The sequence below is a fragment of the Anas platyrhynchos genome, chromosome 11 (assembly GCF_047663525.1).
Source record: "Anas platyrhynchos isolate ZD024472 breed Pekin duck chromosome 11, IASCAAS_PekinDuck_T2T, whole genome shotgun sequence".
Taxonomy (NCBI): domain Eukaryota; kingdom Metazoa; phylum Chordata; class Aves; order Anseriformes; family Anatidae; genus Anas; species Anas platyrhynchos.
In genome coordinates, this window is record NC_092597.1 from 6,960,927 (window position 1) to 6,988,386 (window position 27,460).

The following is a 27,460-nucleotide window of genomic DNA, read 5'->3' on the forward strand; positions in this document are numbered from 1 at the left end:
TATGCTATTTGAAATAATTGATACTAAACAACTATTCCTTGTGTTTTCAAGGAGGTCTTAATTTTGCTGAAATACTCTATCTAGGAGGCTAAGTAGCTCTGACATCTGTAAAAGTAGGAGCAAAAGTAGCAGTTTTCTTTACAATGCAAACCAGTAGACACTGAGCAGTAGATATTTTGTAACCAGTTCAGCTGATAAAACAAAGAAATGCTGGTTCTCTTCCTTCTAATTTAACTTGGCTTAAATGCTTGTGGGACAGGAAGTGTGTGATAAAAAACAACACAAAAAATGAAGATAGACAAACCTTCAGCTGCCACCCTCTGGTATTTGGATATCATTACACTTCTGAGGCCCACATGCCTTTGGTCTGTATGAATTGGGCACAGCTGGAGGTTTTGGCCTGTATGTTCAAATTTGTTACCTCTAGACTGGATACCGACAATATTTACTTAGATGTTCAGGGACATTATTATTTACTCAGTTGTTCAAGGGATTGTATATTGATAACACACAAAGTGGGTGGATTTGAGATACACTAATATGCAGTTTAATCAAAGATCTGAGCTGGCAGATTCCTAAAAAGATACAAGGTTCAGACTACAAGCTGTTTCAAATGTTAAGCTGCAGTTGGGAAATGGTTTTGAAGTAGTATATATGAAAGTCTTCTAGAGATGATCAATTAATTACTTTTGTGCAAAGTAAAAGTGAAAAAAAGTTTTCAATGACCATAAGAAAGCTTTTCAGTACACAAAAAATGAATGACTACGAGTCTGTGATGGAAGCCTGACTACACCAGCAAAAAACTTCACTGCTGTAATTATGATTATTCCTGAGCCGTTTTGAGGCTGTGTGCGTCAGTTGTGGAGGTGAGGAAGAAAACAAAAACCACATGTATTATCAGTATAGCTGTGCTTTGCAAATTTACTCTAGATCTTTCTTTAGTTTTGTGTTCTGCTGGATGGATTTTGACTACTGGACAGAAGATTTTTAGGAACTTCAAACCAGAGTTTGGTTATAGGGCTGTTTTATAAGGTAATGTGATCAGAGGAATCAGCCTGACAAAGAGAGTTAACAGCTATGATTGTATGCATTTGAAATAAATGGAAGTGCTGAAATAATTAGGAAAATGTTGGCAATTAGCACATCAGAGTAGCAGCTAATCTACCAATTACTTACGTAAATTAATAGGTCTTAAAACAACCACAGTCTGTGTTCTAGTAAACATTTATGTAAGAGAAGAATTGAAATCCCATGGTGTAGTGGGAAAAAAAAAATAGAAATGTGTGCAAAGAATTGGGCACACTGATCATCCATGAGTGAACATTGAGGCCATTCAATTAGATTAGCTCCAAGTATTTAATATATTTTTTTCCAAAATTATGCAAGCAAATATGCCACAAATCTAAAGGAAGCACTTAAGATAATTTTGAAACCAGTTTCATTGTTTGCTTTATGGAGAATGAACGCTAAAGCAACTGGAAAGAGGGGCAAACGTTGAAGCAAAGAAGGAAATAGAATCAGAAAAAAAAAGACAGGTTAAGTGCAAAAAAAATAGTAAGAAAAGTTAAAAAGAAAAGGTAAAAATATTTAAGCCACTCTCTAAGTCAGCATGTGTTTTAAAAATAAGTCGTTCAGGATTTTATAGCTTAATTTTTGCAGAGAAACTCGAATAACATGGAGACAAAGCCGCTCCAGAGACACTGCATTGAAATCAGCTCTTGTTTACACTTTCACTCTTCAGCGCATTGCCAGGCTCATGGCGCTGGGATCTGTATGCGCATGGGCAGGCACGCTATAGGCTTGGAATAGGATTAGCAAACAAAGGGTTTGCTCATGCACATGCACCTCGTATTTACATGCCGAGATGGAATTGTTAACCATTAGCTTCTGTTTCAGTGTCACCACAATCGCCCGGCTGTTTACTTGTATACCTTTTCAGATTTTAAACATTAATTTCACTTACCAACTATAGAAATGTATTACAAGGCTTTAAAAATGTATTGTCATCTGTGTGCAAAAAGAAAAAAAAAAATTAAATGAGTTTGAGGAATTCAGTGAACAATGAGGCTTTTGTTTTACATTTTTGTCTTGTGAAGGCAGCTGTGAGACAGCAGAAATGGTAGGATCAAATTAGTCTATGGATGGAAAGAAGAATATTGTTTTCCTCAGCATCAAGTGCTGGATTTTCATATTTTTCAGAATAATATGCAACTTATTTCTGTGGCAGAAAATCCTCACCTTCCACACACTCCTGAAACTAGCCAATAGGAGGGAGGCATGAGGAAAATAGGGTAAACAGACAAAAACTAATCAGCCTATTCTTGAAGTCTGTTGCCAACCGCACAGATGATTTTTTGATTAATCTGGAGCTTTGTGCAGATAATTCTTGCTGATGACTGATGGGTGTCTAAAATTTGTAAAGACAAGATGTAAATATTTGCTCAAATCTGCTGAGCCAAATCATTGAGGTGACTTGATGTGCCTAGATTTTAAGTTTTGTTACATATATTTTTATTTATCTTTTTATAAGCTTGCATGTTAATTGAATAGCTAGAAGTTGTAAGAGGTGATTAAAAAGTCATCTTTCAGTACATTAATACAGATCTACAGAACTCAGATGCTAAAAATAAATTATATGTATGACAAGAAACTTGAAGTTAATAGCATATAGCGTGCTAATACTTTATTCTTGCTTCCAAGAGATTTTAAAATAATCATTTAACCTGAAGTTTAGTTGCTAAGAAGTATGGTTTCCAGCCAAATAAGCAGATAAGAAAGCTGCTCTTTCATTCCTGGTTTTTATCTGCAAAATGGATACAGTATTTGTAATATGCATTTCAGACAAAATTCTGAGGCTTTTTTTTTTTTTTTTTGGTATAAATTACTCCCATCTCTTATTCACTTGACAGTCACTGTCCATTGACTTAACAACAGTCGATCTAAGCATACTATGGCACTCTCTCCTAGGATGTAGAGGACACTGATTTATATCATCATTTTCTTTGCTTTAATTCAGAGGCTTGAATATCAGGTAAGTGTGTGAGTCACTGAACTGTTGGTGATCTTTGATAATGGTTTGTCAGTCCAGCTGTTGAAGCTGTTAACGCTCCACAAGCTGGCAAAGTACTCCCTGGTGCAGGGAATCATGGATCAAACAACCCCGTGTTTGCTGCAGTCACCTGAATGGCAAGAGATGAGATTCAGATTGCAGTACATAAATAAACTGTTATGTTGGAGACCATACTGGAATAAACATCTCAGGCTCGCCAGGTGATTTACGTGGCGAGTGAGACAGAATGGAATGACAGAATGCGAGTGAGCTGATGATTGAACTTGGTAGATGTTCCTACATATTGCTGATTGTAGGTATATAAAACATTACTCTCCTCATTCAGATGGTGGTGGAGTTTTATCCTAAAATGGTTTTATATACGCATTCGGTGTATTTTCTTTTTTTGTTCCTGCAGAGATCCACTCTTTCCTGAAGTTTCGTGTCTTACACACTCACATACCAAGGTATCAATGTCAAAATTATCCTGGTTCATTTCTCTTCCACGTATCAGTTATGTTTTTGAGATTGTGCAACACAGGGGACTTAAATGGGTGTGAAGCCGAAGAAAAATGATGTTCAAACCTGAGTGCTGCAGGGACAGATGGACCAGCATTTCCAGTATTTTTTTTCCGCAGTGCCACTTGTAGCTAGGTGGACTTCTACCACATTTAATTTCTTTAAGTTTCTCTTCTGTAAAGCATATCTGTCACTTCATGGAAGTGTTCAGTGCTTTGAACATCAATTTAACAATTCTAAGTGCAAAATATTAGAACCTAATTTCATGTCTTCCTTGCTCAGGATAGTATTAGAGGCAGTGCTGCAGTTTTCTAGTTGTACTAATAAACTAATAGTCAAAATAACTTAAAGCAAGGGAAATAAAGTGGAAAAAGGGGATTGAGATTAGGAACAAACTAAAAGCTCAAAAGCCTCCAATTTACATTGAGTCTTTTAGGAGGTGAGCTAAAGTTTCCAAAATGTTGTTTTCAGTCATTTATACAGTAGATTTATGATTATAATGATTTCAGTCATTTATACAGTAGAGAAAACTAATTTTGGAAGATTATTTGCTTGGACGAAAGTAAGAAAATATTGTTAATCTTTTTTTTTTTTTCTACAGGGAATTTATAACATTAAAATAACACTTCTAAAAAAAAAAAATTGAAACCATAATAAGCACTGTCCAAAGAAATGCAGTCTGTTGACAAATAATGTCTCAATAATATTTGAAAGCCTTGCTTATGCATTCATTTATTATGAGTATGTCTGAAAGAGGTCCCACAGGCAAGTAACTATTGGACGTGTTATAGTTTGGGCGTATGGACATAAAACATGCAAGATAAGCACTAGTACAAATAAAACTGAAGAGATTTGGTGCTCTCCTGAGATTGTGAGGCTTTGAAAATCATTCTCACTCAAATTCAGGGATACTTTCCTATATGAAAAAGGAGGGGAAAACAAACAAAAACATACTAGCAAGTAGTAATTTCTGATTAAAATCACTGCTTTCTGGAAAATTTTGTAGCCACTAAACAAGAAGAAATGTGCTTCCGCGCCCATGGCTCAGAATAGACCATATTCTGGAAGTAAGGGGAAAAGAACAACTTCAAGGTATATTATGTATCTCTTTTTTTTTTTTTGCTTATAATAAAATATTTAATTGCTGATTTTGTCTTGCAGGTTATTTTTATTCATATATGCTGCTGTGTATAGGTTTATCACACAGAGGCACCAAACTGTTTCTTCTGTGGTCAGCTCCACCGTGTAGCTGTCTCTGTTTACTTGCATGGAGCACCTGAAATCATTCCCAAACAGCAGATTATGACAATTAAACTGTTGCTTTCTGCCCAACCACTTCTCAAGGCTAACAGTTAAGCTGCTAACTCCTTCAGTGAATGGATGCCTAATGAGCACACTTGTGGGAGATAGACCTGGGGCAACTAGAGAGAGAGCACACTTTGGTGCTGCAGGCTGATTAGTGATCAGATACGTGATGCTATCTAGGGTCCCTGCTATTTTTGTGAATCATGGGCTTATGGGACAAGAGTTGGTAATAGTATCAAAGCTTTCAGGGGTTTTCACCGAGTGCTGAAAAGCTTCAGCTCTGTAGACAGCAAATTTGAGGTCATATAACCAAAAATTCGAGATCTGGACAAAAGAAAAGTAGAAAAGTCATGACAGAAATCTTGGGGGCAAATGAAAGCGGCTACAAGAGAAAATACAGACTCAGAAAATAGGATGAAAACTGTCTGCAAGATGGCACAATGTGAAATTAGCACAGGCCAGTATTATCTTTTAGGCTTTAGAAGTCACTTGTGGATAATTTGTTCCTCTTTGGCTCAGGTGAGGCTGTCGTGATGGCACCATCTCATGAGGTTTAGAAACAGAGCTGTGCAGGTAGAGAACCTTTAAGATGAACGCAGAGTTGTGGGAGAAGTGAACTGGCATGGGTTTTGAGGCTGCGTTGTAATAAGGATACATTAGAGTAAGATTTAGGAGCTTCACATGATGTGGGAACTAATGTCATTGTTTTATAAAAGAAAGCTGAGGAGATAGCCTCTGTAGCAGCTGTGTCATGTATGTTGCGTTCATCAATGTCATTAAAGGCTCTGGTATGCAACTGTAAGGATTAACAAAGTTTCCTACCCAGGCATAATCATATATGAGTTGTGGCAGTAAGGTGGGAATGTAGGTAGAGAGAACCAAGTTGGAGAAGTTAACAGCGTGGGGAAGATATAGTCAAATTTAAGGCTGAAGATAGTAGTTTAGACCAAAAGAACATTCTTCTGCTTATTTCTCTTACTCTGATTTAGTTTTGAAATTGTCAGATGAGAAAAACACCATACTAAAAGCTTAGCAGAAAGTGGTATTGTTTCTCTGCCCCCCATGGTGTAATACATGAACTGATGTAATTATGTGGAATACAATAAAGGTATTTTACATAATGAAAATGGCAAGTTGCTTTCTTTCATATTAAGATGCATCAATGGCAACAAAGTTGCTTTAGGTATAGCAAATACTATATCTTTGTATTTTTTTAATTATAAATTTAACATCTAGGGCTTGTGTATTTTTTATTTTTTTTTTTAGTGCAGAAATAAGAAGTCTGGAAGCAGAAAATGCTGATCATGTTGCAGTACTGGAGGATTGCATAGATTTTTCTTTAGCAAAAACAGTAAGTGAAATTGAAGAAAAACTAGATAAAGGATGCTTGCCAGATTGTCTAGATGATGACATTATTCCAAACGTTGGAAACGAAATTGGAGCAGGTAGGTTTCTTCATATGGTTTCATACTTTATTCTTACTTCCTGACTGTTAGTAATGGTTTCTTTAGGGGGTGGGGTGGGGAAGTAGACATTACAGGGAAAGTTCTGAAGTCCTTAATTTATATTATGGTAAAACAAAAAGGTTTGTCTTCTCATACAGTCCTAAAGAAAGATGAGATCACATAGGAATAACCACAGGAAAAACTGATTTATTTTTTTTATCCTCATCTCCTCCTTTCTGAGTTGACATTTGAATGTTTACATATGTTGATTTGTGGATACAACTTGATTCGTTTCACTCAGGTAATGAAAATACATGATCCTATGATGCTAAACTTGTGTTTATGTGTACACAGAAAGTGCACTGGTGCGTAGGAGTGGTATTAATCTATTAGGAGGGTTGTGCAGTCTACATGTAATTCCTTGTGAACAGCATGAAATTACTTTTTGTGTAACTACACAAATTACAGCTACAGATTGATTGCAATGTAGGCATGCCCTGCAATGTAGTTTCCTTGATTTTAAACTCAAAACATTCTGTAATGTACAGTATGACAAAAGCTTCCAGTAATTTTCTATTTTGAGAAGAGCCTCTTGCAGTTTGAATATGCTGTGTTCAGTCATTAAAAAAGAAAAATCTATCTAAAGCAACTCTAAGAATGAGAAACTTGTAACATTTATGTATAAACCTTACTTTTATCTTGCCTATTTCTCTTAATAAACAGTCAATATTGTGTGTTTTTGAAAACCAGATGATGAAACTGAATTGTTCTTATGTTGGTCTTGCCTCTTCTCTGCATTGAGTCATGAGTACTTGTGGGTATTAAATAATAAATTTTTATGTTCACAGAAGCTCAAATCAGGTTTCTTAAGGCCAAGCTACATGTTATGCAGGAAGAGCTGGACAGCTTAGCGAGTGAATGCAGGAAAAAGGTAAGATCTGAGTTTTCTTATCTGTAGAAATAGAGTACATCCCCCTTTTACAAATAATCAGAATAGAATCCCTTTATCTTTAATTAGGCTTTCTATTTTTCCTTTTTTTCTCTTCAGTTAGTAAAGAACTCAGGTTCTATTAAAAAAAAAAAAAAAGAATCAAGAATAGTAATTTCTGTATAAACATAATCTTAAACTATAAGCTTTTAAAGCATACTTCATGAAGAAGAATTTGAGACAGAAATGAATGATTAGTACTGAAGATGTGCCCCAGCTGTAGGGACACTGCGGTGCTGCGAGGAGTCAAAATACAGACCCATGATATACAGAGGGAAGATGAGTAGTGCCCAGAGATGGGTAAAAGAAGGAGAGGGATGGAATGAGAAGTAAATTAAGTTTGTGAAATTTAGTCAGGTACTCTGGGGGTCCTTGGTAGGAGGAAAAAAAAAAAAAAGTGGAAACAGCTCATTTGTGATCCACTTTCAGTGGAATATTGTAATCAAAATAGAAATCAGGCTGTCCCATTCTCAGGACACCATTCTTGCTGTGAAGGACTGCATTTGGGACTACACGTTTAGTGAATCACCTTATGAATTTAAGGAAAGGGGAGACTGTACTGGTATCTTTCTGCTACAGTGTACTACAAAAGAGTTTTTTGATCTACACTGGCAATATACTTTCAGGTGACGCTCAGAACACCTCTAGAAAGGTAAAACCTGAAATAGTTCTTGTCTGTCTGCCAGAGGGATCGCCTCTTTTTCATGCATTTGGAACCAAGCAAGGATTTTGAACTAACTTGCCTTTTTTTTTTTTTTTTTTTACAATTACATTATTGTTGACTGTGGTCTCTTAACTTCAGAATGTTTTTTTCCTCCTTTTCCCCAGGCCCAAATTTATGATGACATTCAGAACACATGCCAAACCACCCATGTTTTTTTCTCTCAAAGTTTTGAGTGAGAGTTAAGAAGCAGGATGATATTAAAATTGTTTTGGAGATAGGTACCTAGAGAAAATCTGTAGAAGGAATTAGATTTTGATATTTTATATCTGTACTTGAGACCATGTTTAATATTTATCAATGTGGTTACTTTGGCATTTTAATATGTCTATGCTGTGATCAGAAAAAGGCTGTAACATCAGCTTTTCAAGACACTTTCACTTTCAGATTAAACACCATTTTGTCAGTAGCTATAGAACTTCAGCATTCCATGACAAAAATACTATGGAGTTCAGTTACTCTAGCAGATGACAGGAGAAAACCTCATACCTACTTCTGCTTCCATATGACTCTGTATGTAGTTTCTGTGGTGTGAAAATAACTTTATTACATTCTGAAGGCCTCAGGAAGAACATACTTGCAAAGCCTCGAGACAGACTGTGAGTTTTGCTTCAATTCACAGTACAATTATTATAAGGAAACCTGTTTTAAATATAAAAAATGGGAATATCTGAGGTGCATATGGTCACCAAACACTCAAGATAAAGAACCCATTTCCTATGTGAGAAGCATGTATTGCTGTGGGCTGGGAGGGTAGGAGAGACTCTTGATTTTTTTATTTTTTTTTTTTTAATAGAAACTCCACTTTCTATGCATGCCTTCTTATGTTTTTGGTAAAGAAATGAAGGGCATAACATAGCTCTGAAATAACCTACATTAGTATTCACTTGCAGTGTTTAAAAGGTTATAAATGTAAAATGCCTTTAAATTATAAGGCTTAATGTGGGATATAATTGCCAGTAGGTCATGAAGCTAGTACAGGATTCACTTTATGTTGAGAGAAACCTGGATTTGAATACTTGATGCATCCTGGAACATTAGCTTGCTTTTAAGTCAAAACCAGGTAATCCTTTAAAACATAAAGGATGGATTATCAGTAATTATATGCCCTTCTTTTTGCTAGATTTTTTCCTAATTGTGTGCATTTAGCTATTCTCACAAAAATGTCATGAAATATCTATGTGCCATTGTTATTCTTATAATTCCGTAACATTCTGATGGTTCTCACAGCCTTTGTGTTACAAGAAACTACATGTTTTATGTATTACTACAAGACAGTCCTAACTTAAAGACTGCAGAAAATTAGATGAGCAGAAAAATATTTTTTGAAGTACTGCTCTGGTAAACTCATGATCTGTTGTTTCTTTAGTTTGTCTACAAAGCATTGTGAAATCTATCACCATCTAAAAATTTTAAAATAACAGCATTTAAAAAAATATTATATCTACAATATATATACTTGTAGTTTTATTTACGAAATATTACTATCACAATATTCTACTGCTTCCTTGCAACATTTTAATTTGTTTTTTGTTTTTGCTAATTGCTGTCAAACAGGATGATGAAAATCAGAGTTTAAAGTCTCGTCTTAAGGATACCGAGGAAGAAAAGACTAGGCTGCAACGAACAATCAGTGTGCAACAGTCACAGAATGAAAAGTACAAAATGTTGTCACAAGAAGCAAACAAAAAAAGTGAAGGATTACAACAAGAGGTCATTGCACTAGGAAAGGTATTGCAAATATTAGTCTCATTTATCTCATGAAAGGGAAAAAAAGCATCGAATCACCCTCTTCGGGCTAGTTTTGCAGATTAGTATCCAAAGATCTCATTAGCATTTCAATCTTTGGTAACAGTCTTAGAAAATGTATCTTAATATGGTCTAATCACTTTGTAGAAAGAAGAAATGACATTTTGTTAATTGTTTTTCTTCTGTTTCTACTATCGTATATTCTGTATTTTAAAATTGTGTGAAAGATCTGCAGGAGACAAAGCCATCTTTTGTGAGACTGCTGTCAAAGCCATAAAGAAATCTTGAAAATACAGGGAAATTGTATTTTTCTGGTTTTAATTGTAGTTGCTAAAAATTAATGATGCTCTTGTGGTAAATTGCAGAACCTGGTGGAAGTTTTTAAAAAATAAATTAAAAAAAAAAAAAAACAACAAAAACTGCAGGTCATTTTAGTATCCTCTGCAGGTAAAGGAAAGGATGTCTCTTTATTCTTTGAAATGGACTATTTGAAAATCAGCCACTCCAATTTGGATGTATCAAAATTAACCTGGCTCCTCCTGCAGGCCGCATGTGCAGAATTGTATACGTGCCTAGTTACAGCAGATGGCCTGTATATCCAGCTTTGTTTGTTTGGAACTTCATCGAAGAGCAGCATGTGTTTTTCTTTAATTACTGAGAGCTAGAGAGGGTGACATCAAAATCCTGTACTACATATAGCATTGTATAATGGATGTAATGTAACCAGGAATGTTACAGTCAGGAATGTGGGGAAAGCAGAACGCAACCTGTAGCTTAACAAAGCCTCATTATACCTCCATTGTACTGCACTATGCAACTGTATAGGTGTTCTTTCGTCTTAGTGTTACGAAGTCCTGGCATTTTAAAACTAGAATGTGCTAAGCTTGTGTGTAGTTTCTGCGCAGATACTTGGAGATTTTGAGTTCATTCAGGTATGTACCTTGATTGTTGATTCTGTCAGGAAAATGTATGTTGGTTCTTGCATATTCACAGTTAGAAAATTTATCCCACCATTTATGATGCATCCATTGCAATTAAAATTTGATTCACATCTGCTGTACAGCTACCATATCCAAAATATGGTCTCTATTCCAAGTTTGCTTAGATTCTCAGCAATTTAAGCAACTTCATTAATCTCCCAGTTGCTTTATTTGTATGTACCTAGGCAAAGAGTTTCACCAAGTTTTCACAGTTTACCTGAAACATTGTAATTAATTTATTTCTGTTTCATTCTTCTGCTTTTTGGTCTCCCTGACTCTTATCTTCTAAGCATCTGCCCTCATCTAGGTGATCTAATAAGCATTATCACCATTTTCTGTTTGCTGCCTGGTTGGAAGAATATTATTTCCCCTATGTTCTCTCCCACTTGTTAATTCAAATTAGTTATAATGTGATATAAAGTTTAGGGAAACATCAAACTTTTGCTCTTAATCCTTTCAAGACTTTGTGCAGGGATTTTATGGCTTGCCTTGAAGAAAATCAATGTTAAACATCTTCTCTCAAGTGTTTTATGGGGGATGGGGGTAGCAACAACAAAAAAAAAAGTTGAAGCAACATCTTTGCCAGCTGCTGGGGAGGTGGATTCACCAATACCATTTTGAAGAGTTAGTGAGATGCAGCTTGCTCTCCTCTTCATCCATTTTGGAGAAGATTTCCAGCTTCCCAGAAAGACCCAGTCCAGTCATAATTTATCTTTTTTTTTTGGTTATACTTGTCAATTAGATGTGTACCTGGGTGCAATATAAGCATACTAAAGTGTATTTCTTGAATAACTGATGGTTACTTAAAGTAACCACCACAAGAGCTTGTGTGGAATTAAGGAAATGGAGCAACTGCTCAGAACATGAGAGCCTAAGAGTAAAGGGTTAAAAATAAGACGCTCCCCCAACCTCAGTTTGTTTAAAATAATTTTTCTGTACACAAAATTTGATACACTTTAAAAAAAAAAAAATCTATTTCTTTTTCACAAATGACAAGATGTGCTCTTTCTGCCAGAATTGTTTATTTCTTCTACTTTGTCTTTTATCTGTATTCTCTGATCTTTAATCTCATTACTCTGTTTCTCAGCTTGGTCTCTTTTTCTTATTTCCCCACTTACAGCACTATGAAATACCCTCATCAGAGATAAGAGGGAACTGTTTTGATTGTTGCCATAAACACTGGATGAACTATTTTCTGCTAGATGAAATAGTTACTACCCTGAGGCATTAGGGTAGGTTGTTTTAACTTCTAGTTTGTAATTACATGTGATAAGCTGTGAGAAAAAGAGGTAAAGAAGCAGTTGCGAATACTAGCCACTGCTCTGAAGTCTGCCACAGCCTGAACATGGCAGCACTTTTCCCCATTTTTCAGACTGGGCATAGCAGTGGTCTCCTGTATCAATCCTGTGGACTTCCATGATCAGCTCCACAATACTCTAAGAGAATGCTAAAAGAGAGCTTAGAAAGACTTTTCAGGATTTAAAAGGAGGAGGGAAAAAGGGGATAACAGTAGAATTAATGGTCTTTGATTCTATTCACAGGCCACAGAAGTCTGTTAAGTTCTCAGGGATGAGCCTTGCTGCAAATGTCTTGGTTGTGTGGTATTCATTAAAATACCATGATTCATAACGTTTGTTTTTAACCTTTTCTTCTTACATAGGAACTAGAGCATTTAAAGCGTGTTCAAAAGCAGGCTGCAACCAGTCAGAGTGCAACAGAGGTCCGCTTAAATAGGGCCTTGGAAGAAGCAGAAAGATATAAAGTGGAGCTTAATAAACTGAAGCAAAGTAACAAGGTACAGTGGTTCAGAAGAAAGTTTCAATTTGTGATTACTCAATATTGCTGACGTGAGACAAATAGCTTTGGAAGTACGGTGTCCTTTACAGACTGTCCCATAAGTAACTAACAGCAAGTCATCAAGGGGCTTGATAACTTATCTCTGATGATACTGCTGGAGGAAGAAATGCATAGAAGAAAATGATAGCATCTCATTTTTTTTTTGCCTTTTTTTTTTTGGATAATAGGTGTCCCTAGAAAGGGGGGGAAGTACACATACACAACTAATAAAAACACAGGCAAATCACATTATTAATTTTGATGCGTCCATTTGCTTTTCTGAAATGTCATTTGTGGCTACTATTTGTCATTTTGTTACGTTATGCCAAGTTTCTCTGGTTAAAGCTTCACTTGAATAATCTATTTCTCATTTTCTTCCCATGGTAGGATGTAGTTAACCAAGAACTCAAAGCAATTGAAGAATTAAAAACAGAAAACAAGAAACTGCAGAAAGAAAAAGGAGAGCTAATTGCAGGTTTCAAAAAGCAGCTCAAGTTAATTGATATTTTAAAGAGACAAAAGGTAAGGACACAAATGCTGTTGTATTTCAGATAACTCTTAACTGAATTTGTCTGTTGTCAAGTTACATACTCACATACATGTAAGCTAGAGCCCCAAGACCAGGAAGTTGGAATACAAAGGAACAGCAGCTTTTATTAGCACATGTTGCCAACGTTTTTCTTTAAAGTAAAAGCTGGTCCTCTTTTGAATTGACTCCATTCCTAATTTGGAACATATCCTGTTATGGTAAAAAGATTACTACTGACGAGCTTGGAGACAAAGAATATATGTTCAAGAATAAATATTGTTCAGGTTGTAACAGCAGCTCCCTGCAGTGCTGTATCAATAGAATCCATTTTAGCATGTGAGGTTTTTTTTTTGTTTTTTCCTCCAGCATATTACTTGTATGTCATCAGCTATAATATAGCACCCGCCCAGGATTAAGGCATTACATTTCAGACTCACATTGTTCCTGGATTCTCAAAGTGCATCCTTTGCAATTAATACTGCTTCTTTGTACACATGTACAAATCTGCCTAAGCGCAGATCTCCCTGTGTGTCACAAAAAAAAAAAAAAGAGGAGTGGGTGAGGGGAAGAGTATTTAGCCTAGGTGTGAATTTACTAGAGTCAAGGATGGGAGTTGATCTACGTCCTTCTCTAACTGCTGGAATGTCATGCATTCTTGGAGTCACAATGACATCTACGTGGCCACATTGGTTTCCTGTCTACATGGCACTGGCACCTAGCCTTATTTAGGAAGTCATTTGTTTGTATATTCTTTTAATATCTCCTTCACTTCCTCTCTGAGGGCATAGAAAGAAGGACAGGTGCTTCTGCTTTCAGCTTTCTTTAGTATGTGAAGCTGAAATTGAATATAGAGTAGGTAGTAAAATACTTGCTAAAAATTCATGTTGAATGGAATCACTGGTGAAGACTGTTCCTGAAACACTTTGAAAAATGCGTTTATCCACTCTGCAGTGTCCAAATACCAAATACATTTTCAGCATACACCTATCAAATGAGCTTTCATGGAACAAATTGAAAGAACCCGTAGGTTTTCATGAAAGCAAATTACATTGAAAGGAAGATACATTAAGAGATGTTGCCCAAATCAGAAAGTCTCTCCCCTTACTGTCAATGCATGTAGGTCTCAGAGTTCTGTCACACTTCTCCCTCAAAGGACTGCGTTAGGTTCACGTGCTGTTACTTGTATTGGTTTTCCTTCTGATGTTGCATGGAAGGTTTGCAGAGCTCTGTACTTCAGAGTTCTCTAGATAGGCTCTTAACCTGGTAGAGCGGTTCACTCTGCTCACTGCTGAAATCTTTATCAATCCCAGTAACTGCAGAGTGTAGTAGGAAGAAAGTATCAGTGATAGAGTTAAGGCTCTGCTTTTTGCACTCAAACCACAGCTGTCAGCTAAAGAAAGCAAGTAATGGCGACTTGTTGAGCAGAAGGATCTTAGAAGGACTAGCCTTTACAGTAAGAAAGTAGAATATGTGCCCTTCTGAGTGCTGCAGTGATCACCAGACACTTTGTAAACACTTGTGAAGTTGTTGAGCCTCCAGAGAGAAAGAACAGCCCTGTATGAAGTGGCAACTTGATAAAACAACACGCACATACTTATACCAAGAACGGAGAACTGCAGTGGGGAAATACACCCTTGAATTTGGAATACATCTCCAACACGGGACAAAGGAGTACAGAGAGTTGGAATAAGAACAACTGGGACTGCTCATGTACTTGCAGTAGAAAAGTTTTTCTGGCAGTAACAGAATTAAGAGGAAATCTTGGGAATTCATCTAACAGAAATACTACTAGCTTAGCCTTGTCTGGCCTTTCTAGCTCTTTAATGTTATTTTGAAAACACCAACAACAAAATGTAGCATTCACTCAAGAGATCGTTTCCATGAGCTAGCTCGCTGTCCTCTGGAACATGAAATGCGTGTCACTGAAACGTGTGTCCAGGTACAGTGTTTCTGTTTGACTGAGCCAGAAACATAGTATCAGATAAACCATACATTTAAAAAAAATAGTTTAAAATACTTAAAAAACAAAACGAAACTTAACACATTTTTTTAAAAATATGAATACCATAAGAGAACTGCAGATAGTAGAGAAAACAACTTATCTTCTGTTATTAAAAACATTATGTACTCACAGAAAAAGGATGTTGTTAATTGTTGACCTTTCAGAACAGGCAACAAGTAGAAAAACCTGAAAGAAAATGGTACTGACACTGCCTTTTATACCTGGCAGCAGCAGGAGCTGGGAAGTGCACTAACACTCACCTGAGGCCCATATGCATAATCACCAGAAGACCTTCAGGTTGATTTTACATCAACCTGTTGTTGAATTAATGAGGAAAACCTAGTTTGGGTCATTGGTGTAGTATTCATGTATAGTGAGATGCACAAAGCAGGTATAGATAGTCTGGAGGTGAGGATATGCTATGATATGCTGCTACCACATGAAGAAAAATAAAGGAAAAACTACACAAAGTAGTAGGATAAGTTGCAGCTGGCAGCAAGGAGGTGTTGGTGTCCAAACTGGACTCTTTAGACCATTCTCTGCTTGCTTTGAAAGAGAGAAACTCATAGAAAATCCTAGTTTTAAAAGGAAATTAGGGAGTTCGTCTGGGTTTTGCAGAGCTGGAGGGCGCTACACTATCAGTGGGAATTGCTTAGGCTTCTTTGTTGTTGTTTGGAACTGAGGATGTGTCTGTATAGTGAGAAAAAAATCAGATACCTTGTAGACCAGACCTGTTTCCTGTTCTTTAAAACATAGCTATTCTATTAAAAAGTGCATTCTGAATGAGAACTGCTTAGATAGGACATGGTCCTTGCCACTTGCAGTGTTGGTAAGTAAAGAGAGGCTATTGCAGTGTGGGGATGTGGCATATTTGTGCTAGATGCTGTGACAGCAGCTGCAACCCAGTGAGCTTGCAGGGCTTCCTGGCTGCTGTGCCTTTCTGATTGGCAGCTCTGTGCAAATGTGTAAGCCATTTAGTACTTGTTCTCTCCACAGTCACCTGGATGACGTTCTTCCAAGCAATTACATTATTTTTTTTAAACAGAAAATAATAAGTTTTTAATAAGTTCTAAAGTTCTGTTTGTTCCACTCAAGGTGCCATTTAAAGTATCCTATATAATATGCTATATCCTATATAGACATGCCATAATGAACCCCAGATACAGGGCAATATAACAGAGTAGTCTGCTCCAGATCTCTCTCAAGGTGTATTAATGTTATGCTTTGTTTTATGCTGATTATGCTCTTTGTTACTGGTACTGTATTCCTTTGCTAAAATACTCACTTAACATTAAATCATGCATTTTAGAAGCATTAGTACTGTGAATGAATCAATGACGTGTTTAGCTTTAAAGTTACCTGAATATTGATCAGCTTGAAAGAACGTATACACAGTTTCTCAGATGTTTTTTTAGAGGTCACGGGAGGTGTCACTTTTCTGGTAATTTCCGTGCCCTGTTAAAACGTATTTTTAAAGTAATACAAAGAACTAAGAAAAACTACTGATCCCACTTGACTAGAGGTGAGGTTGCATTATTTAGCATAAAATTAACCGCAATATCCTTACACTAAAAACTGAGAATTTTGCAGGAAATATGAACAAATTTGAAACCCCTTTCAGCTATCTCAGTAACGCAGGACTTTATATTAGTCATTCGCACTGGCTTGTCTTCTGATCCTGATTTCTTTTATTTCTTTCGAGATGCACATTGAAGCTGCTAAGATGCTTTCTTTTACTGAAGAGGAATTCATGAAAGCTCTTGAGTGGGGAAATTACTGATTCAATAAAAAAAAAACCTGTTTGAAATACAAGTCAGATGAGACAGCCTTTTGGCACTAAAAATGTTTGTTAATAAATCACAGTGATTTGTTTTTTGTTGATTCTGCTTATGTTGAAATTATTTAACTCTTAGAAGCCTGCTAGCTTATGTTGCAGTATCACTTGAAATACAAATTGCTAAGCTTCAAGTCAAACTGTCCATTCTGTGGTGAGCAGAGGCACTGAGAATGCAAGCAAGATTCCAACAAGGGAACTGTTATCATTTTTGTTTGTTTTAGTATTCAGAAATGTTTGTTAGATAAGGTAATGCTCAGTCCAAAGAGAAGTCAGCGTTTAGTCTTAGAAAATTCCTTATTGCAATGGAAACAAGTTAACAAAAATGTCATGTCCTTTTCAACCATTAACAGCTCTTCTGTGAAAACATTCATTAACTTGTTTTAGTTGTTCATCTTACAGCCTGAGTGGCAAAAACATACCTGAGAATTGCCCCTCAATGTCCAGGCTGATTCTATAGATCTGAAAGAATTGTATTGTTCAAAATTTCTACTTTATTTAGTCAAAGTAAAAAAACTTGCCTCTTTCCCTGGCCATCAGCTGCTGCTTATGGATACTGTCAGGAGTGATGGCTCCATACTCACAGGCGCCCTACTGGCACTATCTCCTTGAAGATTTTATTATGTCATCGTTATAATCAAGAACTAGATAAAAATGTGAGTAGATGAGCTGTGTGCCTTAATGAATGGGAGCAATAAAGGTCAGTCCTGGCTGCATGAATCTTTGTCACACCTCAGCTATTTCAATGTTTTCCTCCCACACAGCAACCTAATAGGAACACGACAAACAAACAGTAAGTTTATGTGCACAAGTAATAGTATAAGGTGATTCTGACCTCACAACGAAACTTCTTTCCCTTAGATTGTACCACCAAAGTAAATTGAGCTAGCACTGAACATGTAATTCAGATGTACCATTTCTAAGGAGAAATATTTAAAGTAGTGTTTTAATAGTGTTATATGCAAATATAGATAAATATTTAAATTAAAACCAAAAATAGTGCATCAGGATGTTACAGTCTATTATGAAATATCCATCTGAATTTACAGGGTCTCAAGTTTCTGTTCAGTTGCTAGAGAAAACATCTTTAAACATTGCTTCAACCCCAAACTCAATTGTCCGATGTAACTGACAAATAATAACTCAACTTCCTAACAGTTTATTGGTGAAAAATGCAACTACAATACACAGTTAAATAAAAGTCGCTGTCCCTCAGATCTTCCAGTCTTAAAATGGAGGCTTTTTGACAATAAAAAGGAGCTCCTCGCTGTTAACATCAACAGAAATTTTCATTAGAAGTCAGATGACATCTAGTGGCAAACCAGGAGAGGAGATGGTGGAAATTTCATCCCTCTTCAGAAAATGCATTATCTCTTCTCTTTTGGTAAGCCAGCCTGAATTCCTCACCAAGCATGTTAATGTCATCTTCACCTTGGAGTATTCCCTGCAATAAGGGGAAAGAAACACATGTAGAAGATAAAACAAATTAAAAAGATGATTATGAATCTTTTTGTGTAAGTGGTAAAGCTTTTATCTATCCATAGTGCCAGTACTCTCTTTAAAAACAAACAGCTCTGAAAACCATCAACAAACTTCACTGGATGAGTTTCTAATTGCTGCACTCGGTGCTAACCAGGAGTTGCCGAGCAACTACATTGAAAAGAGGCACTGGGTAAGATGGGTCTTTATCACGTTGTGTTGAAATTAGCCTACACAAAAATTATTTCGGAAATCAGGTGATACTTGAACAACTTGAACAGGAATTATACTTTGGAAGACTAAGTGTGTTTTGGGGAAGGGAAGGACTGGAACCCAGAAATTAAAGTCTCTAACCCTAATTCTAGTGGTCATACTGAAGAAAAAAAGTTAACACCAGTACATGAAACATTAATTAAATCTTATTGGAGTTTTTGATAAAATTGTTTTTTTCTAAAAAAGCAGCTTTTTCCTTTTCTCAAAATGCACATGACCCACAGAATGTATCTTGCAGTATTTCAAAAAACATTACAAATTACAGCTGTATATCAGAGGCTTCAAAATGAGGCAGAACTTTGTTGTTTATCCATTTTGAGTGAAACGGGCATTTTTAATCATACCAGCTTTTAGATACAGTGGACATGTTTCTAGCTGGAAGAGCCCTACTTAAAAACTTACATTCCATATCCCAAAAAAAGCTTTGTATGTGCAAAAAGGGCTGGGGAAGCTTTCAACAAACTCCGTATGCATCAATATGGCAAGCAGTGATATGGCAATAAGGAGTATTTTTCATTGCTGCCTAATTCAGAAAAGGTGAACACGTGAGAGCTGACACAAGAAGGACATCCACTGACTCCAGGTAATTTATACAGTTGTACAACCTTACCTTGAACTAGCCCAGAGAAAAGTGATTTATAGAAAAAAATCATTTAAAGCATTTCAGATACAGTTTACTTACTCTAGGAAGATAACCCAGTAATTTAGATGCGTGCTCTTTCAGGAGTTTCTGTCTCTCTTCTTCAACAATTAGACGAATGTTTTCTTGTCTTTTCTCCTCTAACTGCCTTTCTTCGAGTTCACGTTCCTACAATAAAGAAGTAAGTTTTCTTAACCACTGAGTGTCAGCTCTGTCAACATTTATTTCCCACCAATATATACTATACTTATGGAGACTTCTTTTATGAAGTAAATTTAGTACTTTTAATTAATTTTAACTCCTGGTCATGGGAAAACTAGTTTGAAAGTGATGAAAAAGCATACGTAAAAAGGGACTATTTAAACAGTAAGTGTAACTACAAGAAAAGTCTCAGACAAAATAGAAGAGTGAATACCAAGACTTGGGCTATAATTAAATTATTTAAAAGTCCTTTGAAAAAGTTTGGTAAGTCAAGGTCTGGTTCCTTGTGGACTCTCAGCTGATTTAGTCTGTTCCTGCCTCACTGCTCTAGTCCAGGAAAAGGAAAACCAGGCCTGTGTTCTTATGCCGATGATTAGAAATTGCAGTTCATATTGTGCATGCAGTCTGAAAACTACAGCGTAGCATTCCATGGGTGGTTTTTAGTTTATGCCAAGCTTTTTCTTTTCTTCCTCAGATGCTACCTGGAAATACTTAATCTGAAATCAAGGCTGAGTTTTCCCCTTCTTACGTATCATGAGCAGTACTGCCTGATGAAGGAGGCTGAAATGGGCAACAGTTGTGTCACTGATCATATGGCTCTTGAAGAGCTATTTGCAGAGCATGTCAAGTACACCAGGATCTCCAGCTGTTATAGGCTTTAACCTTTTCAGCTGTAATAAGTTGTCTCTAAAGACTTCTTTCTTGTCAGCAAACTAAAACAAAGGCCTGCTTTCCACCTTCTGCCCTCAGCCATTTCTCTGTGATTCCCTTGTCACCTTTCCCTTGTAACAACAGCCTTGTTGCATAGGATAGAGAAAGTATTCTCATATTAAAATGTTTTGGCTCAGACCAACAGCAAAACTGAACATTTCTCTTACTTTATCGGCAATAAATTGCCTGCGACGGTCTTCAATAAGTTTTTCCACAGCCCTTTTGTGTTCAAGCTGTTTCATTCTTCGTTTCTGAGCATTCATCTGTTCAATGCGATCATCCTCTGCAAGCTTGGCCAACATCTGTTGTCTGAAGGCTTCTTCCTCTTCTTGCATAGCCTGTCGCGCTATCTTCTTTAAAGCAAATTGCTCTTCATATGTTTGCTTTAAGTCTAGACGTTGCCTTATTTTCTTTTCAATTTCTGCCTATAAAGGAAATTCAATAAAATGCTTTTTATGGAAAATACTTCAGAAAATTTAAACTTCAGCCAATCTACCTGATTTGTCTCAGATAAAAATTACTGTAGCTGCTACCTTCTAGCATACATGAGTGGAGCAAGCATTCCATATTTAACAGTGGTCTCCAGTATTAACCAGTTTGGCAAGTGTCTTAAGACTGTCAAAATTAAGTCAAAGAAAAAAAAAAATTTTTCCACAAGCATGAAGTGGGTCAACAAGACATTGCTCCTGCACAGCTCCCTGGGAATAACAGCGTTACGTATTATCTGTGTTGGATTTTATCTAAAATCTGATGAGAGTCAGAGTAGGCAGGAAAAAGCAAACAGGTGTTCAAAAAGCAAGCAGCTAAACTGCTTCGCTTAAACCTGAGCTTGCAAGTTACTGTCATGCTTCTTCTTAAGATAAAATCAATGTATAAAGGGGACCATGAGAGTATCCTAAACCTTCAGTTGTCTTCCTGGTTCAAAGAAAAACAAATACCTTAGGGATGGCAAAGGACATTCAAAAGATGGAATTTTTCCTCCAAAAACTAGAGTTTACATACAAACTGCTTGTCTGGCATGGTACATTTAGGAAATACAGTCTGCTGGAGAGAGACACTTTGTGCCAGAACAGAAAGAAGAAACAACAGAATGAGAGCTGGGGTCATTCAGCCTGGAGAAGAGAAGGCTCTGGGGAGACCTTACCGCAGCCTGCCAGTACCTACAGGGGGCTGCAGGGGACTCTGTCAGGAGGTGTAGTTACAGGACAAGGGGTGGCAGCCCTAAACTAGAAAAGGGGAGATTTAGATTAGCTATTAAGGAAGAAACTCTTTTCCTGTGAGGGTGGTGAGGCACTGGCACAGGCTGCCCAGAGAAGCTGTGGCTGCCCCAACCCTGGCAATGCCCAAAACCAGGCTGGACAGGCTTTGAGCAGCCTGGTTTGGTGGGAGATGTCCCTGTCCATGGCAGGGAGGTGGTACTGGATGATCCTTAAGGTCTCTTCCAACCCAAAGCATTCTATGATTCTAAAAAATTCAGTTAATTTAATAAACCTGTCAGAACTGAGCTTTTGCTTTGAGGCAGCTCACATACTAAAATGGGCCTAAGGAAGTCCCCCAAAACCATCCCAAAGTCACGATGAACATGGGAGACATTGCAAAATCCAAAGTGAAAAAAAAAAAAATAAAAAATCCATTAATTACCCTGCCAGCATTGTTAGAAGAAAAGTTTTGGAAACAGGAGTTACTTGGCCTTTGAAGAGCATTCTCAGATGCAGAAGGAACTGCATATGGGATATACTCTCAAAAAAAGGTTCTGTAAGTGTTGTGGCTGTAGTGACAATTCCTAGAGACTAAAGGAGAGCTGCTCCATCACACAGACATCAGAAATGAACAGACAGAGGAATACTGGGTAAAATACTGTCCCCCAGCTTTCACCTTATTACTTATTTTTCAGATCAGCAATTCGAGTGGTTTCACTTTCTCTTAAAATTTCCATATCCTGTCTGTTTAAATTAGGTTAGTTTACCCGTAAAGTAATACATACATTTTATATTTTTATGCATATATACTTCTGTTTTTATTTTATTGAAGTTTCATCCAGACCAGCTCTACTAACCTGAATCTTCTACAGGAATAACGGCAAAGTTGCAGTACTCCTCTCCACTTGCATTCTCCCTTAAACAGTTTATGCACAGAGGACATGTACTACATGTAAAAAAGTGTTACCTGCCAAGTGCCAAAACATTCATACGAGTATCTGCAGAAGTCCAAGCAAAGCGAATCTCCCCCCACCCTGTACAGAGGTACTACTGCAGCTACCTGCCAACACTTACCATCTCTTTCTTCCTCTCTGTCTCGGCTTGTTCTTCCATATACAGCTCTTGTCGTAGTTGTTCCAGTTCTTCACGCTTCTGTTGTTCCCTCTGTAGATTCTGGGCAATCTATTACAAGAAGGAAGGACTTCTCAACAAAAGACAAGAATATACAAAGTACTCTTTTATAATATCAAATTTCAATACCATGGCTTGAAGTCTTTGCTTTTTCTCCTCCATGTCTCGAACTTTAGCCATCCGATCTTCTTCTCTTTGTTGCTGACGGTTGGCAAACTCCATGATTTTCTTATTTTCTTCTTCCATTTCTTCCCGTTTCCTCTGCCTCCAGATAGCTTGTTCTTTTTTAAATTCATCGATATACATCTGAGTTGCTCTCATTTTTTCTAACTTTAGTTGTTTTTCCCTGTATAAGGTAAAAAAAGTGAAAGTGCATAAATAGCCATCTAACATACCGCAGTGACATTAAACACACCAGATGCTCATCATTAACAATATATTCCAGAGATGAAGATTTAGATGACTCTCCTTACCCATTCAGCAGGAAATCAGATGCCTGAATTATAAATGCTAATTAATGAACTACCCCGGAAAGGGAATTTCATGTTTAATACCTTTCCTTCAGGACAGACTGAACACACAGGTGCTCACTACTACTCTATTTTATACATGCTCCATCCAAACAACAGAGAGAAGGAAGCCCAATAGCCCAAATGCCTCACAAGCCCTGAACCTTTTTATTCATTTATACTAAACTCTCACCCCACTACCATCATGCCCTCAGAAAACTCCTTTCTTATCCATGGCCCTAAGACATGGCATACAACATATTTCATTTTTAACAGGTATCACGAAAAGGTCAGGACACAAGGCAAGGTAGAAATCTGTGATACGCAGCCATTTCCAGCATGACAGGCCTAATGGAAGTGCTCCTTGGAAAAAAAAAAAAAAAAGGATTTTGTATCTGGGGAACAAGACAAGATTGACTGAAATGACAAGAATATTCTGGCTCTTACACAGCAAAATCTATGCAAGTGTCTCTCTTGTTACTAAAGTGGGACCAAGAGAATCTTTCTTGAATAGGAGTAATTTGTTGAAGTGGCCCTTGGCCTGTGAAATAGGCATATACAAGTTAATTTTTCTACATAAATTATACACAGTTTTAAGCTTAAATTAAAAAATAATAAAAATTCAAAGTAACTAACATTTGGTCTTCCTCATAGATCTTTCTTACGATTTCATCAATCATGAGTTTCTCTTTTAGAAACTCTTCATAAGCATCCTGCCTCTTCCTCTCTTGTTCCTCAAGCTGTTTCTCCAGTTCTTGCTGATAAATTATTTTCTCCTTGTTTCGCCTTAGTTCTGCAGAACTTTCTTCTTTTGCTACCCTTTCATACTCTTCCTTCATCTTTTGGGCTATTTCAGCATCACGTTTCTACAAGGGGGAAAAAAAAGCAATTAAGATTCCTTTTTGCTTCCACTTGCAGTGAAAAATTACACAGCATATAAAAGGAATTATATTGCATTACAGAAATATAATGTTTTCCACCTTAATCTTTCTCTCTCCCTCTACACAAACACATATAGTGCCTTAACATGCTTCATGCCTTAAGTAGAACCCTTGAAGTGAATCCCCATTATTGAAACAACTTGAGAAGAACTATCAATACTACAAGGAAGCCATATATTTTACTAAGACCAAGTAGAGCATTCACAATGAGTGAAGCTAGCTTACAATGGCATAGTGACCAGCATGTAATAGAACTATGCAGAACATCCTCAATAAAGTGAGGATTTACTTAATTACTTAATTACTCAATTTACTTACATTAATGTTTGATGCAAGATTTAATTAGAATCACCTGCCTGATCACCAACATTACCCTGCATGTATATAAAATCTCACAGTTCTTTTTTTGAAGTTACTCAGATGTGTTTATGTTTAATAACAGTAAAAAGCATTTTCAACCATCTGCTTCTGAGATAAAGATTCACCACAAAACTGTGTATAATAGTTTCAACTTCAATAAACATTACAAAAACAGTGAAACGAAAACTATATCCCTTCACACAGCTTAATTCACTACTCCTTCAAATGTCGTGGCAAAGCAAGCCTTTTCCTTATGTTAGTTAGTTAGTTCTCCACAGCAAAAAACAGATTTCAGTATACACTGAATTCTTAAACTTAGCAATAACCTAGATAAAAAGGCCAGTCTCAAAGAGAATTTTTAATACAATCTATACAAAAAGTTAAAGCACTCTGGTGGCTTCTGAGAACAAAATAGGACTTGGTTGAAAACCACATGCTAGCATACACTGAAACTAATTACCATTTTCTCATACTGTATAGCTTCTTTTTCAGCAATTTGTGCAGCTCGCTCCTTATTCATATAAGCAGATTTCAGTTTTTTTTCTAACTCTCGAAGTTCAAGACTAGGGGGAAAAAAAGAAGTTTATCCTATTACAAGGTATCTATAGGAAAAAAAAAAGAAACTTCCACCACTGAAAGCATATTGAGAGATCAAATCTCTTTACAGGAGTTGAAATGGCGCAAATTGTCAAACAGAAAGAAACAATGAGACAACCACTGAACAGGCAATAAAACTAAACCACAAATACCAACTGGTTTGAAATAATACTACAATAAGAATTATAAACTGATGAACATTTGCTACTGAATATTATTGTTTCATACTGTAGATCATTGTTATGGTATCCACAATAAAGGTTAAGTAACACAACAGCTCACTAGAAATTAGATAATGCTCTTCAGCTGTGCAAATAAATTAGAGATATGTTACTGCATATCATGCATATGTAAAACAAAGGGAAGGAAAAAGAAGGATTTTCATGAAAGATTTCTAAATATACATGCTAAATCTCTCATCCTGTTGAGGTCAAGAACAAAATTTCTTGTGTGAAGTCTCAGCCCACAGTAACAGAAAACAAAGTTAAAACGAGTGCTGACATGAACCAGCCAGCCAAACCACTGGAGAACATGGGTGTCTCCATGTGCAGCAACTCAGGAAGCTGAAATCTGCAGAGCCCGGAGACAAAAGCTACAGTAGTCAGGAAATACACAAGGACTGTTACCAGAATGTTCCCAAAACATTTTAATGGAATATATAACCTGTCCATAACCCAGAGTGATCACTGCAAGAGTCACAGAACTTCTTTCTTCCACTGATACATTCAAGGATTACCTCAGACTCCTAACTATTCTGAAACAAGTCAAGGTAATACCTTTTAAAATAAGCTTAAATAAGTAATTCCTTGGGTAAGTTTCTTTAGAATGTATTACAGAAAAGGAAAATGGTTTTAGTTTTGTTTAGGTTTTCTTTTATTTTCATAAACATTTTCACCCATGACATCTGTACAAATAATAAACCTGAGCACGATACTGTATTTACTGTTCTTTAATATTACAAGGATATACCGGGAATTTAACAGACACAGAACATGGAAAGCCAGTGATACAACCAATAAAAGGAAGTTACATAAAAGATATGCTGCTATCTAACAAGACATTTGTTTTATTTCTCAGGGGAAAAGCCTGATTTTAGATTTAAAAAAACAAAAAAACAAAAAACATTGGTCAAATATAAGAGCAGAAAAAGAAAAGTTTTGAAGTTCAAAAAGTTAAAGCCTGTTCTAAAATAGTAAATTGTGTGTTATTGGATTTGAACGTACTGAGAGCTCCTCTGCATTGCTAGAAACCATCCCAGTGTAACCTTGCTGCATCTGAGGCTCAGTCCAAACTTAAAGGAGGAAAAACAAACCTGAGAGATGCAACAGGCTGAACGCTACAGTACCGTTATCAGCTGAGGCTGATTTACAGGCACAGCTGCTGGGTGGGGATCTCACAGGCGGCGTTACCTGTTGTTGTCCCGTTTACCTGTTCTCCCGCACTTGCTGCCGCATCTTTTCGTCCTTCAGCTTCTCGTGCTTGAGCCGGGCCAGCTCAGCCGCCAGCCGCTCCTCCTGCTGCAGCTGCCGCTCCCTCTGCTGCTGCCTCTCCTCGCCCTGGCCGGGGCAAAGCCCCCGTCACACCTCGCCTCTGGAAGGCGACGCCCCGCGGGGCCGCGCCGCTGAAGGGCTTCGACCCCCCCCCGGGGCGCGCTGCCAGAGCCACCTCAGGCGGCGCCCGCCCCGGCCCCGCGGCCTCACCCTGCGCACGGCCTCGTCCAGCCGCCGCTCCTGCTCCACCTCAGCCCACAGCCGGGCCGCCCGCCGCCGCCCGCCGCGCTCCTCCGCCGCCGCGTCCTGCGGGCGACAAGAGACAGGCGGTGGCGCCGGGCCGCCCTCACACAGTCCCGCGGAGCCCGCCGCCCGCCCGCCATCCCCGCTCACCATCCCTCCCGCCGGGCCCGCCCGCGGCCGCCCGCGCCGCCATGGCAACCGGCGGCACCGGGCTCGCCTTCCGGGGCGGCCGCGGGAAAATGGTGGCCGGGGGGGCTTCCAGGAGGGCTCCCGGAGCGGTTCCCCCCCCCGAAGTGTTACTTAAAGCACCACTTCGCTTCACGCATCTCTAGGCACACGAACTAGATGGCAGCATTTAATTAGGAATTTCTGTCCTTCGTGGCGGTTGCCCAAGGGGAAGCAGTGGCGGAGCGTTAGCCATGGCCCTCGCCACAAGAGGGGAGTCCCGGCAAGGCTCCTCAGTGCGCCTCGCTCCAACCCGACAGGCAAAAAGGAAGGAAAATCTGACCCTAACTCCTCCACAGACACCCTATACAGCACACAGCTGCTCACTCCGTGAATTTCTCCCGAATGGCTTTGCTCCTGGAGGGAAATCAACCCAGACTCTACTCAACTATCTCTTGCCACTTCTCTCATCTTTATTTTCCTTTCTACAGAGTGAGAGATTAAAGGCATTTAAGCTCATTTAAAATAGTATTTAAAATTCATTGTCACCTATTTGATAATTAA

The 27,460-nt window shown here is 37.7% G+C and overlaps 2 protein-coding genes across 7 annotated transcripts in view; one reads left to right on the forward strand and one right to left on the reverse strand.

Annotated features, from left to right (window-relative positions):
* The window catches only part of TEX9 (testis expressed 9), a 46,509-nt gene extending 29,505 nt beyond the window's left edge, over positions 1–17,004 (forward strand). For 4 of the 5 annotated variants that reach the window (XM_072043525.1, XM_027467148.3, XM_072043526.1 and 1 more), the window contains 8 exons: positions 3,468–3,516; positions 4,575–4,660; positions 6,140–6,318; positions 7,167–7,249; positions 9,585–9,758; positions 12,417–12,551; positions 12,980–13,114; positions 16,826–17,004. In XM_072043525.1, the coding sequence (XP_071899626.1) occupies positions 3,468–3,516; positions 4,575–4,660; positions 6,140–6,318; positions 7,167–7,249; positions 9,585–9,758; positions 12,417–12,551; positions 12,980–13,114; positions 16,826–16,903 (919 nt within the window). In that variant the 3' untranslated portion in view covers positions 16,904–17,004. The remainder of the gene's footprint in view (positions 1–3,467; positions 3,517–4,574; positions 4,661–6,139; positions 6,319–7,166; positions 7,250–9,584; positions 9,759–12,416; positions 12,552–12,979; positions 13,115–16,825) is intronic. The other variant, XM_038184727.2, reaches the window with a different exon arrangement.
* Positions 17,005–18,100: 1,096 nt separating this feature from the next.
* On the reverse strand, positions 18,101–26,938 carry MNS1 (meiosis specific nuclear structural 1). Of its 2 annotated transcripts, XM_027467138.3 has the most exons (10): positions 26,882–26,938; positions 26,699–26,794; positions 26,427–26,554; positions 24,862–24,964; positions 23,737–23,966; positions 22,721–22,937; positions 22,535–22,642; positions 20,429–20,686; positions 19,392–19,517; positions 18,101–18,401 (listed from the first exon to the last, which is right to left on the reverse strand). In XM_027467138.3, the coding sequence occupies exons 1-10, from the start codon at positions 26,882–26,884 to the stop codon at positions 18,303–18,305; spliced, it is 1,368 nt and encodes a 455-aa protein (XP_027322939.1). In that variant the 5' UTR covers positions 26,885–26,938; the 3' UTR covers positions 18,101–18,302. The 2 variants fall into 2 exon arrangements, with proteins under 2 accessions (XP_027322939.1, XP_071899628.1); XM_072043527.1 differs by lacking the exons at positions 26,427–26,554; positions 26,699–26,794; positions 26,882–26,938 and adding an exon at positions 26,222–26,401.
* Between the last annotated feature and the right edge of the window lie 522 nt (positions 26,939–27,460).